The sequence below is a fragment of the Aythya ferina genome (genome assembly GCF_964211825.1).
Source record: "Aythya ferina genome assembly, chromosome: 7".
NCBI lineage: Eukaryota > Metazoa > Chordata > Aves > Anseriformes > Anatidae > Aythya > Aythya ferina.
The window spans coordinates 18,885,800-18,904,086 of NC_140302.1; the positions used below are offsets into that span (position 1 = coordinate 18,885,800).

The 18,287-nt window shown below is 41.0% G+C and overlaps 1 protein-coding gene across 5 annotated transcripts in view; it reads left to right on the top strand.

Annotated features, from left to right (window-relative positions):
* LOC311439871 (uncharacterized protein) overlaps positions 1–18,287 on the top strand; it is an 85,609-nt gene that overhangs the window by 56,228 nt on the left and 11,094 nt on the right. For all 5 annotated transcript variants that reach the window (XR_014695049.1, XR_014695050.1, XR_014695051.1 and 2 more), the window contains one exon: positions 5,850–5,978. Coding sequence is in view for 1 of the 5 variants with exons in the window: in XM_084526103.1 (XP_084382229.1) it covers positions 5,850–5,978 (129 nt within the window). In the remaining 4 variants the exon portion in view is untranslated. The remainder of the gene's footprint in view (positions 1–5,849; positions 5,979–18,287) is intronic.

The following is an 18,287-nucleotide window of genomic DNA, read 5'->3' on the forward strand; positions in this document are numbered from 1 at the left end:
TCCCACCTCTCCTTCTGCTTCCTTGATTTTATATCTTGGAAGTTTCTCCACCTACATGAAGTTAGGTGGAGCTTGGGAACCGTGCTCCCACTGGAGAAAGTTGTGAGCGGTGCAGGCTACATCTGGAAGAGGAATTCTTGACATTCTTCTTTCCTAATCTGCTTGGCCAAGCTAATCACATTAGCTTCAGAGAGTGTGTTTGGTCATCATAGTCCAGAATAAACAAGCTCGTAGTCTAAACAAGTGTTTGAGATTTCATAGTCTGTCTGAGGCAGCTGTAAAACCATATGAAGCTGCATAATATATCTATGGATAGTGTAAAATTGAGAGATAAAGGTAAAAATTGAAATATAAAGGTAGAAATGTCACAATATGCGACAATAGCAATGATTAGGCAGATCTACATTCTGGAGAGTTTAAATGTTTGTTTTCCAAATGGTGTTTTGTTTCTATAAAAAACATCATTTAGTGAGAAAGGTGTACAATCTTTGTCATGCAATACCTGCTGCTGGGGCTTGACTTAAAGGCCACTGAATGCAGGGGGAGTTCTCCTATGAGTGCCCAGCAAACATAGGTCCAGAAGACACCACTGAAATATGGTATTAAGCAGTGTGCCAAAGCTCAGGAGATGCATATGTGCCATGGGTGTAATTATATAGGTTTGGTACCCCACCTTCATTCTAGCCCATCTTTCTCTTCGCCTGCTGTCATGCTCCAAACCTTCAGTTACATCACAGTGGTTTGCTGAGCTACTCTATAAATCAGAATCAAAGTAGTGTTGTATTAAAATAAAACCTTTCAATCCATTTCAGTGATCCAATTGAGAAGAGCTGGGGGCAGAGAAGGGCAAGAACTTCTTAGTCGTCATTGGCACTGGAGAAAATGTTTATCTGGGAACATTCTGAGTCCCTCAATGATTTGCTGTTAGCATTTAGCAGGTTTCTGAGGTTGCAGTTCCGTTTTGCAATTCCTTTTACAGCTGAGCATAAGGAGTTCCTGTTCCTGTCCCTTCTAAGCCTGCCTGCATCTGTCAGCTGCTTGTTCTTACTACCTGCTAGACATCTGAGCCCTTCTGGGCATAGCAGCAAAGTTGTTTATGTAGCTGTGATCCAAAAAGCTCTAAGAAATGACCTGCATTTTGTGTTTGAAAAACGCACGACACAGACATCTCTAATCTGTTCCCCTTAAAATTCGGTAACAGCACCTCCTATCACTCCAGGTATGTTGGCTCTGCTAGGATTTGCTTTGATGTGAACGAGATGGGAGTAGCATAAGAGATCTGAAAAACATGGAGAGGTTTGGTTTTCTGTTTTCATTTTGAGCTCTCTGTACACCAGCAGTCATGTTTTGTTATCACAAGACAGTCTCTCAAAGGAGTGCTAGTACTTGGTTGGAAGTCTTATTAGAAAAGTCTCTCTCATGCTAGGAAAAAAATATTGATGTTTCGGAGGCCAGAGCTTTATGGGCTTTGGGCTGCTCCAGGTAATGGTTTCAGAAAAGCTTGAAAACTACCTCCTTTTAGTGTCAATTGAAGACGCCATGATGCCCTTCTCAGGAGTGTTAGAGCATTTTTTTTTTGGTTCAGTTCCACCGTGACTTAAGGTGTCGTAGCTTTGTGCAAAAGAATTATTCCTTTTTTTGCCTCTCTGAAAGTGCTGTATCTTTGCTGGTGCTGAATAAGAATGTATCCAGGCTATACAGTGGTGTTGGACGGGTATTTAATAAATCTTGGAAAACTGAGGAATTCCACAGGACTGGAGGATTGCCAGTGTAGTTCCACTGTTTAAAAGTGATTAAGAGGAAAGCTAGAAAATTACAAAAGCGTGTAGCCTAATGTCAGTTGTACTTAACATAATGGCATGGTTAATTTGGAACTGCACCAGCAAAGAACTGAGAAATGGAATCCTTGCCAGTAGTATGGCTTCCTGGAAAGCATGCCTTGTTAAGTCAACCCATTATCCCTAGCTAATAAGGTTGTTGATGTTTGATATGAGGAGTGTTCTAAGACAGCATACTTGGCTTCCTCCAAAGTTTTCGATTTACTACTAATAGCTTTGCCTGCATTCTGGGGTAGGTTTTGTTACAGTGTCCCTCCACCTGCCCCCATCCAGCCCTAGTCCTCCAAGCAGCAAATGGGAGCACCTAATGGAGCTGTGGGAGTTCCCTCCCTGCTTGCCTGTCTTTTGCAAGCCGCAGCTGGAGACCAGGGCTGAAGGGTCCTATTGCACTGGTTGTTAGTGAATTAAAAGGTGCATCAAAACCAAATCTCATCTATTTTTTAAAGACGTACTAGGAGGGGTCCCCACAGACTATTTTTTGATCCAATAACATTTCATATTTCCTTCAACAAACTTCTTAATAAAATAGTCTCAAATAACAGGTGTTTTTTTTAATAAAGAATAATGTAATGGTAAATGAAGAAGAAGGCAAGTTTCTGTCACAAAGAGATAAAATCGTCTAGGCAAGTGCTCTTCCAGCAAACTGAGTTTTAAGACTGCAAGCTATGAAGGTCAGGTATTTCTGTATGCCATGAGACACTGTTGTGGAAATTCAGAGGAGTTAGATGTTGTTCTAAACAACCATAACCCAGCAAGAGCTGTCAGTGCAATGCTGAAAGAAAGAGGGCCAATGCGATCTTTTTAGAAGGTAAAAAGGGACCAAAATGGAAATATCAACCAGTCATAGAGAATTCGTCTTGCATATGTACATGGAATTGATGAGATTTGTTTGGATATTCCTATTACCAGGAAAAATGCATGAGAGGGATTACCAATGGGAAGCTTATGAAGTGAGTTTTGAGAGTTGCAGCTGAGGGTATTTATGCTTAGACATGTAAAGAAAGATGCCAGATTCTCTGCCTCTTTTACAGGCTGTTTAGCTGCAAACCAGCTTTTGTCAGGAAGCTGTAGCTGCAGACGTGTGAGTGGCATGCATGGGATCACTTCCTACATGCACTGTTTTCCCTTTACTTGGTGCCAAAGGACCCGCTCACAAAAGGTGGGCAAATGAGTGACACTAATGGAATTATGAACAGTGTTTGACTCTTCAGGAGTCTTGTTTCTATAAGCACGGTGCCTTGGTATTACACCCAGCAAAACTAGGTAAAAGTTGAGTGATACCTGATGAAGTATACAACAGAACGTGGTTGAATTGATACAGTTGAATTGATGCAGGCTTACTGACCACTGCAACACTGCTCAACAAGGATACTTTTAGTCAAAGTAAATAAAGCCATTTCAGTTCATTTCAGACATATGCAGGTGAAATTTGATGTCCTGAGTAATACAAAAGGTCAGATGATCCAATGGCTGCTTAAGTACTGAGATCCTGTGAGCCTTAGGGAACAGCTGCTGCTTGCCCTTCAGCTCGCCATCCCCCTTGTGCAGGACAGGACGGGTCCCACTTCACCCGAGCAGGAAGGCGCTGTAACCCGGCTGGCTTCGCAAGAGTCATGCTGGTGTCAGGCTGGAGGAGTGCAGTGACAGGCTGTATGGTTTGCACAGAATTTTTGGGATACCTCAGGATAAAAGGTGTTATATACATGTAGGTCATTTTTATTAAATGCCTTGCAAATCATTTATAATGCCTTTAAATATCAGAACAGCCATACCACATCAATAACTTGTGCACATGTGTTTACTTTATTTTAGGGTTTGCCACAGTTCACTATAAATGGCTTAGATATGTTCAGTAATTCACTTATAATGAAACGTGCAAGCCTTCAATAAACGTATGTGTTACAACTGGCCTCTGATGTAAATACTTTGCCAATTATATGTACATTAGTGATGACTGTAGCAGGCTTATAAATACTCTTTGTAATTCTTTGGCCTCTATTCTCTCCTCCCTTACATAAGTTTTATAGTGGTGTGTAATTCTAGATCTACAGATTTTAAGGCCAGGAGGGACCCTTAGATCAAGCCTGACTGTCGGTGCAGCAGGCTAGAGAATCTCATCTGGTTATTTAAGCATTAATCCCAAGAACCTTTTTGCTTTACTAAAGCCTGTCTTCCAGTCTGCATATTTGCAAGTGCTCAGGTGAAGACCTTGAGACATGAAAAATACACTTGTGGCCTCAGAAGTTTGCTCTAGTTGTTAACCATCCTCACAGCATGTCATCTTCTACGGTATCCTGTATTACTTCTTTGGACACAGGAGATGGTCCTGTGAGGAGAGCATCACCTTAGTTTTGAGCCTCAGACCATTTCTTTTCAGATTCTAACCTACATAAAGTTTAGAGAAAAAAAAAAATAAAATCATGAATTAATTCCTGTTAACTTTTTTTTTTTTTTCAGCAGACCTTTAGATGTTATTTTCTATGATGGATAAATTCTCTGCAGAAAAGCTGTGTGAAAGCCCTATGTAATTTAAAATTTGTTTTCAGCTTTTGAGCACATTATTGAAAGAATTCATCTCAGATCAGTAGAGCTTATACATCCAGAAATGATTGCACATTTTCAGGGGTCAGGCACCTTTGTAGGTATATGCGTAAGATAAAAGATCCTGTTGAGTTTTACCAAGAATATGAATAAATGTAAAGGATGCTGAATAGGAGCTGAACACCTTGAAAAATCTTCTTGCTAAATCTTCTTGCTTTATGTGGATGTATCTTTTGGAAAATGGGGCTAATAGACACATGAATTAGCTTGGCAATTCTTTGTATGGACTCACTAGAAAGGAATAAGTGTTCCCCCTTTCTGTCCACCACCATACAGGTTTCTTACGATCACCAACATTTCTTTGGACTCTTTACCTGATTGCCAGCACAAGTCCCTTTAATCTCCCACAGTCACTTCAGCACTGTCAGAAAGTCTACACATTTCTAACAACATGGTTTTATCTGCCAGGTGTACAGGGATGTGCATTCTGTGGGAATGGAGGAGGAAGGAGATGGAGATTTTAAAAGCAGATCTGAATCTAGATATGGTTTCATGTTTTTAGGGAATCTCATTTTACGTAGGTTGTTTCTGTAGTCTGTAAGGATGAGTAAAATACAGCAGATTTGTTAATGGCCAGCAGAGGAACAGGTGACAGGGAGGAGGAGACCTGGATGCATGCAGCTGGTAGGTGGTGCCTTGGAGTCCTGTGGCAGAGCAAGGCACATCATCAGGGAATGTGCAACCTGGTAATTTAAGCAGAAACTGGGCACAACAGAGAACCCATAATAGTTGATTTTTTTTATGTTAATGGAAGCACAAAGGGGCAGGAGAAGTCTGTATTCTCCTGACAGGTAGTGATTTGCAGATCGGCCCTGAATCTGCAGGAAAGCATTGAAACCTCTGTAGAATGAAAATGCAAATTTGAGATGGTGTGCATTTTTAATTGCTCTATTAGCACAAAATAAAAAACGCATATAAACTTTAGTGCTTTTAATATTACACTTAGGACTGTTTACTTGCTGAAGGTAAAGTGCTTTGAGAAGGAAAGCATACTTCCTCACAGGGGCTGCTTCCCATAATTAGTTGGAGTATGACTGTTTAAATTGTAGCTCAGCAGAAATGTTTTGATTCTGTGGGGCACCAGCAGCTCAGCAACAGTGCTGCCTTTCACATCCACTTCTTAAGCGTAACAGATCATTTAGACCCTGGGTTGGCCAAGCTCACATAAACCAGGTTTACAAAGAGTTATAAAAGCTTGGCTTTCCTCCTCCCTTCTCCCTCACATTCCAATTTTTCCCCTTATAATTTTACCACAAGGCAATGCAGTCAAGCTTTTCTTGGATCATATGAATCTAGATCAATAAATATCAGTTGCAGAATGGGAATCTATGCACAGGCATGTGCTAGAGGGATGAAATGGTTGTGTTAGTTTAAAGGAACCTCAAAGTTTGTTTTGTTCTCTGTTTGCAGGGCACAATGCCTATGTTATATAGGGAAGCAGAAACTGGAGTGGAAAAAGAAAGTTCCTACTGCAAAAGCAGCAAAGCTGGAATGTGCTGTGGAGACTCAGATTGTTTTTCAGCTCTGTGGGTGTGTATGGTAAGCAAAATGATGTTTCTGGCTGGGCAAGGGTACTGTGCTTGTTTGTTTTGTTGTTTTTTTTTTTTTTGTCTGTGTCAGTCACTACCAGGGACCTCGTCCTCACTTCCCCAGTTCTTTCCTCATATTGCACTTGCAAGAGATAAGTGACATTATTAATTCTAAAGCAAGATTCAGAGTGAAATTCAACCATTTGCAGAACAACACTACAAAGATTAAACATCATTTAGCGTAGATCCTATGGGAAACCAATAGTGCATGGCATTCCTGGCCTGAGCCATTTTCATCTACCCATCTGATGTCGGTCACAGTAACTAACTTGAGTGAGCATTAGATCAAGTCTGTACTCCGTGTAGTGTATGAATAAACAGATCTACATAGAAATCAAGGACCTCAAATAATTCTCCAAATATTAGTAAGTTAAGCTTTATTCCATATGCCATGCTTATCTGTGATGTAAGTAAATATTAGTAGATGTATCTTACAAAAAGACAGATTTGAGTTCCCTTAAACTACTTTGCAAGCCTAGAACCAGGCATCATCAGAGCTGAGAAGGGACCTGAGGAACTGTGACAAAGTGCTGGAGGCACTGGCTGTTTTGAAGCCTTTACAGAATCCAACAGTAGCAATATGAGAGGTTTTCCCTTGATCTCTGAGCCAGCCTGAAGTAACTTTTTAATTTTTGTCATGATGCATCTGTGAAAGAAAAGTGTCTGTTGTCTGCATCAGATAAAAATAAAAATTCCATGGTCATGGGATTAGAGTGCCAGGAGATTCTCATGACTGCTCAGAGAGTTCCAAATTGTAAGGAATTATGAGGAAGGGGAGCTCCAATCTCTTCAGTGTAGTCAAGAAGTTCTGATCTGTTTCTAGATGGTACTGTTGACCTTGACTGCTTTAGTGAGGTCCATGTTGACTAGCAACCCACAATAGTAGTCCAGGCACTGGGGAAGAGAGGCTTGCCTACAAGGCAGACTTATAAAACAAAAATGTGGACTTACATGTTTAAAGATATCAGGTATCTAGCTACTACTGGGATGTCAGAATACTTTTTCAAAACTGGGCTTTACAGGTTATTAAGCAAGTGAATGAAATACCTGAATATACACAACTAACACACCAGACACAGAGTTCTGTCGTGAACATCTTTGAACATTTAAAAAATAAACATGAAGGATGACAGAACATTGCATAAACATATCTCAGTTCCTTCAGTTTGTGAATCTGTAGTTCACTGTCTAATCTGAACCATTCATGGTGATGATGAGAGCCAGTCATACGCCAGGTTTACTGTCTGCAGTCTTGAGGAAACTGAAGTATTAACTCTGATAATTTACTCTTTTTTTTTTTTTTTTTTTTTTTTGAACAAACAAGCTTTAGAACCTCGCTTGTCTTTTCTGAGATCTGACAAAGCTGCTGTGCTTGCCTGTCTTGCCTAGAAGGGGTGAAGAAATGGCTGGTATAAGAAACTGGTGGAGTCACTAAAGCTAGATAGCCCTGTGGAGCAAAACCATGCAGCCTCACGTGGCTTGAAAGTGCTCCTTTCAGGGTACTGGAACAGTGGGAGAAGGAATCGGGTAGTCAGGTCTTCCTACTAGTACTTTACAGAAGCTGTCACATTTTCTTGCTAGCTGTGCTTTTCTAGGTCCCCCTCATCCTTAGCTCAAGTAGTGATGGCTTCAAGGTGCAGTCTCTCTATTTCAGGAGAATCTACTGAGCTAAAGAACAGATCTTAAGCTGAAATTTCTAAAGTCACCTGGAAGATTTAGACACACTGTTCCTGTTAATTTGAATAATAACTGGCTGTTCAAACTTCTTAGGCCCCCTTTAAAATAACAAATCTTAAATTGTACACCCCTAGAACTGCCCAGTTCACACGCAGCACCTGAACTGTGCAAGTATTTTCCAGGCGTTGTTCAGTTCACTCCAGATGCTCCCTGGAGCAACACTGTTCCCTGAGCAATAAGCCCCCAATGGAAGTGTCAGTCCTCATCCCTCTAAGAGGAAATTAAAATGGACTTTTTGTCCTCCTTCCTGTTACTCAGCTCTGTCAGACAAGTTAGTACCTGGTAAGGGACATAGGAAAAATCAATAAGACACCCTGAACAGGAAAAGCATGCTCAAGTCTGACAGCGTGAGTCCCAGAATACAGATAACTATGTGCAAAGCTTGGTCAGTTTTACCCAAGTTGGTAACTGGAAGAGCCCTGAAAGGGAAAGAAAGCTGCAAGGAGCAGTTCTGACCATAAGCAAAACAAATGTAATTGCTTTGCCTTGTTCATGTCTGATTTGGGATTCAGTGCGAAGGAGGATCTGTGCACAGTTCTGTTTGCAGATGTACAAAAAAATCTCTCAGAAACTTTTACCAACTGAGATCAAAGTAAAAAGCCAGGGCAAAGATGATCTGAGAGAGCACAGGCCAAAGGCTGAAAACCCATATTTTTGCTGTTTGTAATCCTGCACTGTTGTTACTTACAGAGCACTATCCTTTTCTCTAGTTGCTATAATTACAAGCTGATAGATGGAAACTGCGCAGATTGAGGGTGCTCCATGTTTTCTGAAGAGAGTCCTTAGAAATATCATTGCCTTGTGCTGGGATTTCCCATTTTTATTGCAAGATACATGTATGTGTATTTTTATACCAACACATACATGTACACTCCTGCAGTTCCTGAAGATGACATTTTTCTGGATAAAGTCCTCATTAAATGCAAATTGATCTAGTTCCATTGATCAATTTATAGCAAGTAAGGCTCTGAATTAAGCTGGATTCAAAAAGGATATAAAGAGGAACCTGATCCCACCCCAGGGTAGTTGCATGAAGATGGGCCATGGCTCACAACTGGTGTAGCTGAATCACAGATTTGGGAATTACTGCAAACATCACTAAGTTGAATGTCTTGCATGTGATATGGATTTTGGAATTGAAGGTTGATTGTTTGTATTTTAAGTATAACAATTTGGCAAGCACACTTAGTTGGAAAACCTAACATGAATAGAGGTGAGGGTATTTTTTACTCAATTATTAAAGGGTATTCTTTGAACAATGTGCATGTTACAGGTAAACATATCATAAGCAAACTCAGAAACAGGGATATAGCCACATTTTTCTCTGATGTAAGCACTGTGTGAGTTAATTCTGCTGCATGTACTGCCCTGAATTAGTAAACAAATTTTAAGAATGGTGACTCTAAAAAACACGCTGAGGGCAAATTGGGACCCAGGAACAGGAAAATGATTTAATTTGAACTTGATGGCAGTTCACTGCCTGGCATCAGAGTAGTATAGTGATCAAACTGTTCCAGTAGTGTGGCTTTCTGTTTGTGTCTCTTAGGATGCCATTATTTGTATGCAGATGCAATGCTATTTAACGGTAGTGCTGTCAGCCACAGATAAAACTCTGACCCTAATTCTTGGAGTTATTTTAGGAAAAGAAAAATAAAAATTCAGTCCATGCTTTGCAGAGCTTGCTGTCTATAATCCCAGTTGTGCAACCTGTGGTAACCTTCAACGCTACTCTGACATCACTGGGAAAATTAAAAATGTGTTCATTCTCATTGCAGTCCATCTTACCTAACCCTGTATGTAAGTTAAACAGAGGGGTTACATATTTTGCTGAGTAGAGACAGCAGGCTGAATTAGGACCCCAGAGATGCTTACACGGATAGCTTGTTCAGGATTGTACCAAGCCCTTTTCCTGCCCCATCATGATCCAGTAATGTTCTTGTGGCAACCACAATAATTCCCTGCAGGGGGCAGGGATATTAAGAAAGTATGTTTAGAGTCTCTTAATGTAATTTAGCAGCAGGAAGCTAGGAAGGAGTGCCAGAACCATGTGAATAGCCAGTTCTTTGTGCACCACTTGCAAATGCTCCACCTAGGCCACAACAGGGTAATCGCTGCTTCATTTGAATTTCTTGCTAAGAAGTGTTTGTCTGCAAGTATGCTCCCCACCTGATTTAAGGCTTTTCATTTACATGTGACTTGCGTAATAGTGAATTTACTTTTCAGATGTGGTTAATTAAAATTAGCATTTTGTTCACTGGAAAGTCTTGTTGGACTTGCTAATTATTTGCATGTTTAAGCTCTGTAACAATTCCAAGGCAAAAAAAAATTCCAAGGCAAAAGTGTTTCTTTCCTAAGGCCAAGTAAGTCTGTTAGGTGACACTGTTGCCTCTTAGCACTGAATGTATCGCACAGCGCTTCATTGCATCTGAATACTTTAGAAGTGTCCTTCTTGTAGTTCTGTGGTAAACCAGCCATAAGAATATTTTGTTGTAACGGCCATTCACTTGGACCTAGTCAGTAAGTAGATACATGTAAGTCTTGTAAGTACTGAAGTATAGTGAAGAGAGAGCATCTGTCTTCAAGAGCTTGATGAAAGTGGGTGATCTAGGCCAGCAACCATAGAGCTCAAAGGCACAGGGAGCTAAAGTGATATTTTCTGGCTCAGTCCCTAGTGAGGGTAACTCCAACCTGTAATCACGTTGTTCTGTTATATTGGCTACAGGAATCTGAGAGCAATTACTAGTTATAGAGCATTAATGAAGTAGGTGGCAAGTACCAAATGACAAAACAATATTGAGCAGCCAAAAAGCCACCCCCTCTCCCCAGTCCTCACACGTGTCCTTAAGAAGCAGTTAAAAATATCAAGATAAATTTATCCCTCTGTTGCCTTCAAAGACAAGACATCAGGGATGAATTTGGTCCCATTTTATTCAATTTGTCCTCAATTTGCTAAGCTCATTAATTTGCTCTTGTTTTACTCTCTGTTAACTGAGAAACAGCAGCCCCTTTGCATTAGGCATTAGAGGCAGGAAATCTCAAGGAATGTTTCTAATTGTCCTAACTTCTTTCCCTCTTTCTGCTGTTCCTTTTCTTAAGAAAGCACGAGGGGGTGGCCTGAGCGTGAGGTACCACTAGGGAGGCAGAAAAGAGTATCAAGGTCAGGGTGAAAACCACACAAGAAGCAGGAAGAGATGCTTGCAGTTAGGTTCGTGACCTTTGTATTTTTTCTAATTGTCCAGGAGAGGGAGGAAGGGGGTAGAGAAGGCAGATAGGAAGTTAACATTAGAGCAGATGTGTGCATAACCCCTGCTAGAAAACATCAGAGTGCTATGCAAGCTACGTTGAAGCTGCTGAAAATTGTAAGGTTTTTAGTGCTGAACGTCTGGGGAAATCAGAGGTGTGTCTGGTCTGTTCCTAGGCAGCTGCAGTAATTCCAACAGGTAAAGGCCAAAGCCTGGGCTTTAAAGGAGATCTGAACCTCAGAAAAGACATGAAACGTATCTGGTTATTAGAAAACAAAACAGAAAATATTTAAAAACAAAACAATAGACTTAGAAATCAGTAAAACAGAAGTTCTTACCAAATACAGTCATTTTGAATGTTTATAAAAGCTGGCAGGTACTAGCCTTAGTGAGGGTCTTCAAATTCTCATCAAGGTAGTTGCATTCTTCACCACTTCTCTCTGTATTTTGTCTTGAGCCATTAAGAACATGTCTTTGTCCACACATATGCAAATGGAAAGCTGTGACCAGGTCAGAGTGCTGGTTAATTTTGTCCAGGCTTGCTGAGGTCTCAAACATTTCAGTTTGCTCACATTCCTGAAGAAGATAGAATCTTTTTTTCCAGTGCCTTGGGGAACAGTTTTAGTGTGTTACCACGAGCTGAGAGGGTAAAAATGCCTGTTACAAAATTCAAGCTCAATCTTTGCCCTATTTCATTACATGTGGAACTACATAGCGTTTCTTAATATTCCAGTCTTGAAATAAAACTGTAAAACTCAGCAGCACTGAGGCTGCAGGTGATGGATCACTGCAACTGAAAGATGCTTGACGGAATGATGACTCTGTAAAACCTCTGATGGTTTCCTAGGAGGATGGAAGGAATGACAAGTCTTGGAGTGGGGCAGTAGTTACAGAAAGTTGTTACACTGCCTGCAAGGGTGATCCCTGTAACACTGCTCATTATATTGTCACCTGCATTATGCTCTGAGCCACTACCATATCCTTCCTGTTTTGGTAAAATATCCTAAGAAGCTACAAAGCAGTCCTCAGCCAAGTTTATACTTGGTTTTATAGCCAGCTCTGGAAATTGTAGGAACTGAATTGTAGGGACAATAAAAAATCTCTAGGGACAACTGCAATTAGCAGAAAATGAGCATGTGAAGTGATAAGTGGAAAGACTTGTTAAGATGCTGATGTTCTGCTGTGAGTAGCTGTTCACCTAACAGCTTGTTCTATGTGCAGTCAAGATGCTCCACAATTTAAAGGGCTTCTCAGGCTCCATGTGTGATATCCTCAGGCATTTCACACACACACACACAAGAGCTTAGAGGTCTGTTTCCAAGACTTTGTACCTTCTGATATCCAAGCTGATGACTGTGTGTCAAGGAGCTCAATGTAGTCACGTATTGATGGAGAAAGGAAACTGAATTCTTGGGGATTCCAGTTTATATCTGGATGGGACCATGTCACCGCCTCTGGGGAGTCAGGCAATTAGGGCAGGCTTCATTTTCCTTTCTGCTGGGTGACATGGTAGGCATATTAGTGAAAATCACTTCAGTTTTGTGTACATCAATAATAAGATATTAATTCTACTGGGTTATTAGAAGACATGAGAATCACACCAAATATGCCTACTGTGAATGTTTACCAGACTAATTGAAGTTTGGTATGATTGGATGCTAAGAAAAGGAAAAATATAATGGAAAAAAGTTTTAGTTTTTGTAAGTATTCATGATGGCAGGGATTTTGCTTGGGGTATCACTTGGTGCTGAGCTTTCTGGGGAGAGCTGGTATCAGGACACCTTCTGTAAACCATGGAGGTGATGTTCAGGTAGTTTTTTGTTGACATTGGAGAGGCCAGCAGCTTAGCAGAGGGATTTCTGTGAGCTCCCCCCTTGGTTATCAAAGCAACACTTGCTGCAGCTGGGTTTACAGAATAAATATCGAGCGCTCCCCCCTGGCAGAGGTCTTCATGAATTCTGGGCTTTACCAGCTCCGAAGATAAAAATGTGATTTGCAAGAACAGAGGGGAGTGAACTGGTCATTGCAGCATACTGTGGTATTAAGTACTCTCTTAGAGAAGGGGCCAAGCTTAAAACAGTTGCAGAAAGAACGGTCTTATTCTACAAGGGCCTTTCTTGATACATTCAGATATTGATGCTCCATTGTTGCTGGTCCATTGTTGCTGTCTTTTGCAAGTTTATTCTTTCCCCATTTTCTAGCTTCCAGAAATGTTCTTTGTTTATGCAGCTGGCTTAGAGTTTCCATATGCTGTACACCTTTGAATATTGCACTGTTCCAGTGCAAATATTTCACAAAGTTTGTGAAATGTCAAAAGTGATCTCAAAATGGGATTTTTCTTGCCTCATAAATAGTTTGTTTTCATGCTTCCTTTTCTAAACTGCTGCCTTCAACTTTCATTCAGAAATTTCATCAGTGTTCGTATAGATTCAGGGAAGAACATGACCACTTAAAAATTACATGCTGTAATTATCATTTGAGAGGTGCTTGTTTCATTTTTAATGATAAAGGATCTGTAAACAGAATTTATATAACCCTATGCTTTGATTTAACCAGGACAACCTATAAGAATCTGCATGAGACTGGTAAGTCCTGAACTGAAGACACAACAAGGTTGGGGATAAAAAGCTGGTTGTTTCATATGACTAAGCCTGAAAATTATTACATTCTTGAGAATCAGAGGAGGAAGCAATACTTTCCAGAGCTTTCTGTAACAGTAGAGAAAACATGTTCAAATACCTAGGATCTATGTCTACAGTGGGAAAACTTTCATACATTACCATTTTTGCTAACTGTGACTCAGCCCAGCAAAGCTAGCAATAAAAAGGTTTCTCACAGGCTTCGTCTACTAGAAAGGTAAACTGGGTCGGGAAGTGTTCCTCAGTACTGGAACTCATTCTCTGTATTGTTAGATTGCTCCAAAAGTTCCTGGCACGGTTCCTCTTCCATTACCTGGAAATCTCTTACATGATTCCCGGGCATGGTTCAGGAGTTAGCAGTTTGCAGTAAGCAGTTAGGATATGGCCACCCTGCTGCAGGGTAAGTGAAGCTAATAGCAGCGATGAGGACTGTTCCATGCTAGTTGGCGTTAGTGCCAAATGACACACTTGGGTACATTTCTTGTACTGATGAACATGCCAGGGCACATGTTAACCATCTTGGACAAGCCACATACTGGCTTAAAAATCAGTCTCAATAGTAACAAATGATAGCTTGTTTACATGAATGGCTTCTGGGGAAATATATTGTGCTTACAGTGATAGAGACCAGGCTGGAAAAGAGGCATTAAAAAAGAGGTCCGTGATCCAAGTCATTGCAGGATTGCCACTGCCTGCTTTCATTGGACATGCTACCTGACTTTGCATATATCCTTCAGTGGCTCTAAGATAGTTTTTGAGTTATTAGGACACAGCTGAAGCATTCTGGATTTACATTCCTAAAGATGAAAATCCTTGTTTACCCAAAAAGCACTTGCAGTATAGGAAATGTCATCATTTTCTCAACAGAGCCTTTCCAGCATGACTTAGTGTTAAACTGGAGTGACTGCTTCTAGAGTAACACAAACTAATTCAATTTCCATGACTAATACACTGACAGTCAGCTTAATGGAGAGCTATCAGATATGTTACCTAAAATGATCATGCTTTTTCAGACAGTTGGAAACACAGTATCTGGTGCAGAAGTTCATCCAAGATAAGGCCATCTGCAGGCAGGACCTGTTCCTAGCTTGTGGTCACCCTTAGTCAGGACTGAGCTCTGTTCCACTGCCAGTCTTGTAAGCCATTATGGCTCTCAACGTGTTGACATTTGACATAAAACACAAGTCCATGGCATCCTTTCTGTCACTGTCATGAATAATTAGATCAAGTGGGAGAAAAGCGGTAACACACTACCATCTCCTGTCCCTGATATCACAAAGCAGGTGCTTGGGAGGGAGCCAGTGGGAAGTGCTGCCAGAGAGGGGCAGGAGTCAGTGGGGGGCAGTGGGGAAGGAGTTAAAAGTTCTGAAATTCAAAATGCAGAGTTTGAAATGTGTGGGCATGGGATTCACTGAAAAGTGAGAGTGTGTTGGTCAGCTGCTGACAGCTCAAACCCAAGAAGTCCTTGCTGCCATGTTGTAATTGCTCTGGAGTGAATGGAAGATAAGAAAAATGCCCACTGGGAAGGAACAGCAGGTTCCAAGGTACCAGTAGGAAGGAGACAGCAAGTGAGCTTGCTGGGGAAGATAAAATAGGGTTGGGGCTGTTTTGAAAGATCACCGTGATTCGAAGTAGGATGGAGAGGTGATTAGTGGGGTAGGTGAACAAAGAGAGGTCATGGATGGTGCCCACTAGACTAACTGGAGGTGGCAGTAGCTTGAATGACCCATGCAGCAGAGATGGCTAATGATGTGCCTTGTACTCTCAAGAGCAATAGTCAGCAGTACCCAGGGGAAAATGGTGCTAAATGACCTGTCAGCTTCAGCCTACTTCCAGGGGATTCGACTCCAGACTGTCTGCAAGTCGCTCTGAGAAATGGCACCGACTGGCTCCCCGGCTGCTGCTGTTGGTAAGGAGGCCAAGGCCCGAATGCTCCTTTCCTTCTTGGGGTGGTCTCCTTGGTCTCGGAGCTGTGTGTGTGGCAGAGACCCTCTCCCTGCCACTGCTTGTCTTGTATCTATTCTTCAGACAGAAGGGCTCTGTCTGCAGTCTTGTTAAATTGGCATCTTCTATCAGCAGTGGATTCACTAAAAGAAACATGTAGGAAGGGAGAGTTTATTTTGCCGATGCTCTTTATTTTAATCATACAAAGAAAATGACAATTTTTATATAGAAGCCATTAGGGATGCAAGAGGCGTCGGTTCCTAGCTCTGGGGTTCTTTCTTTTAACCAGACTGAGGCAATGCAAATATAACCCATCATGATATTTATATCTTTAATTCTCACATTCACCACATTACTAACACACTGATGGGCCCCTTGTTCTTCATTTGTCTATTTCCTTAAACTTTCTGCCCCCTTTTTTATTATTATTATTTTTTCTGTCATGTGTGCAGTTCTTGAAGGTCAATCAGACGTCACGGATAGAGCCATTCTGTTCAGGGGCTCGCAAGCAGCTTGTTTGTGAATGAAGAAGGCTTTGTGAACTTCCAGGGACCTGCTGAGCTTTTTTATAAAACTACCAGTGGGACAAGAAGCTTGGGAAAGTAAAGGCCTCTTACGGAAACAGAAAGTGGAGGCGCACTGCCAAAAAACCTGGGCTGACATTCTGGTTTGTCAGAATCTTGTCCAAGTAACAAGCTTCTAGAAAACAAATCGGGTATCTACAGAGCCAGGGTTTGAGCCTACTGCATGAGAGCACAGGGCAGTATGTGTGCTGAGAGACTGACACAGCGAGTGGTTAAGTCAAGATTTGAACATAAAGGTGTCGTAAAATTAATAGACCAAGAAGCCTAGAGCTGAGCTTTGTGGAACAGAAGGTGAAGGATGAGCATAGAGTTAAGGAAAACGTTAAGGGACTATGTCTGAACAGCAGGCAAGAGGGTTTGCATATTGATCTAACACTGACAGTCACAATTTTTTTACCAAATGTTTTCCTGTATTTAAACTGGTGTTTCCTGCAACTGAAAAGATGATCTTTAGTTAGAGGCATGCATAAACACTTCTATAAAAATTAGAAGTGTAGATGTCACAAAATAAAGATAGGTGAAGACAATTTTGACTCCGGTGCAGTATCAGCTCATGCAGATAATTTTGAGATCAAGATTTTCTTCATCCTGATATCCTGACTATCCCATGGGGTCATTATACATGTGTCTAGCTTTTGAATCCCACATTTAGTGGGATTCTACAGTGAGATTTTGCTAGCTGTGATGAAACCTTTTCAGCTGCTGCCACCTTTGTAGAACTCCATAATTTTGAAAATGTCAAAGAAAATGAAAGTTTAGTTTGAGAAATAATCTGAAAGTTTCAGGTAGGTGAAGGGCAATGTCAGGCAGATTGAGTGAGGAATCAGAAGTTAAGGAATTATCATAGAATCACAGAGTGGCTTGGGTTGAAAGGGACCTTAAAGCCCAACTTAATTCCAACTCACCTGCCATGGGCAGGGACACCTTCCATGAGAAGATATACCGCATAGAACTATGAAAGTGAATTCTTTCTTTTTTATTTTTTTCTTTTCCTTTTTTATTTTTATTTATTTATTTATTATTTTTACTCTATTATTTCTATTCTATTATTTCTATTCTTCTATTCTGTTGTAAATGATTAACAGCATCCAAACTGTCATTGCTGGTATAGCTGTTAGTAGGGAACAGAGAGGTCTGCACAAAGTGGTTCAGCCCATTCACTTTTCTACACCTTTCATTTTTGATTGGCATTGCACTGTTAAGGGTTTCCTAGGGGAGCGAGTCAATACCAGCTATGATACAGCCTGCTCTGTAGTAATGCTTGGATGTGTACTGCTGCCCAGAGACGTCACACCAAAGTGTGCAACTGCTTCTTACTTTAGACATCAGTGGAACAATTAGGAATGATCTCTTTAAATCTCTTGGATTCTGTGAGCCTCTTATGTGTGTTGCATCCCTCTTGCACTTAGCTGGACAAAGAGGAACTAGCAAAATATTTTTACTGACCTAAATTACCATTGCTCATATTCAAAATTTAGATGCCAGCACAGTGGAAGCCAGATGGATACTGTCTACCAGAACTTACATTTTTGTGTGCATTATTCCAGTTTCTTCAGGGAAATGATGATACTCTTCATGAAAGCAGGCACAGGCACATACAGCAAAGTACCAGAGAGGTTGGCATGTGGACGTCTAAGCAGAGCCTCGGCTTTCTCCTGAGACTTGGCTGTGCAGGCCATAGGTACTACATGCAGCCTTTCTCTGAATGTCTGGCATTTTATTTAACAACAGTTACAATGACAAAATGAAGAAACCAGTAGTCTCCAAAGCTTCAAGATGTCAGCCAGCCAGCACAGTTTAAGAATGCTTGCTGACATCAAAGGAATAACAAATTGTGGAAATCTTTAGTTACAGGTACTTGTTTTTTGCTTATCCTTCCAAGTTGTGAGATTTTCTCTGACTTCCTCTTCAGCTCTTGCCCTTTGATCTCTGCATCATCGTTGCCTCCACTGCTTTTTGCCCAGTCTTCTCCTTGCGCCCGATCACCTTGTCAATTTGTCCTTTTCTTCTGGGGCTTTTCTAGTTCCATGCAGGGTCTTCTCCTTACATTTGTGCCAGGCTGCTTTCTGTTCTGTGACACATGCAGATGAAAGAGGAACATTTCCTATTATCT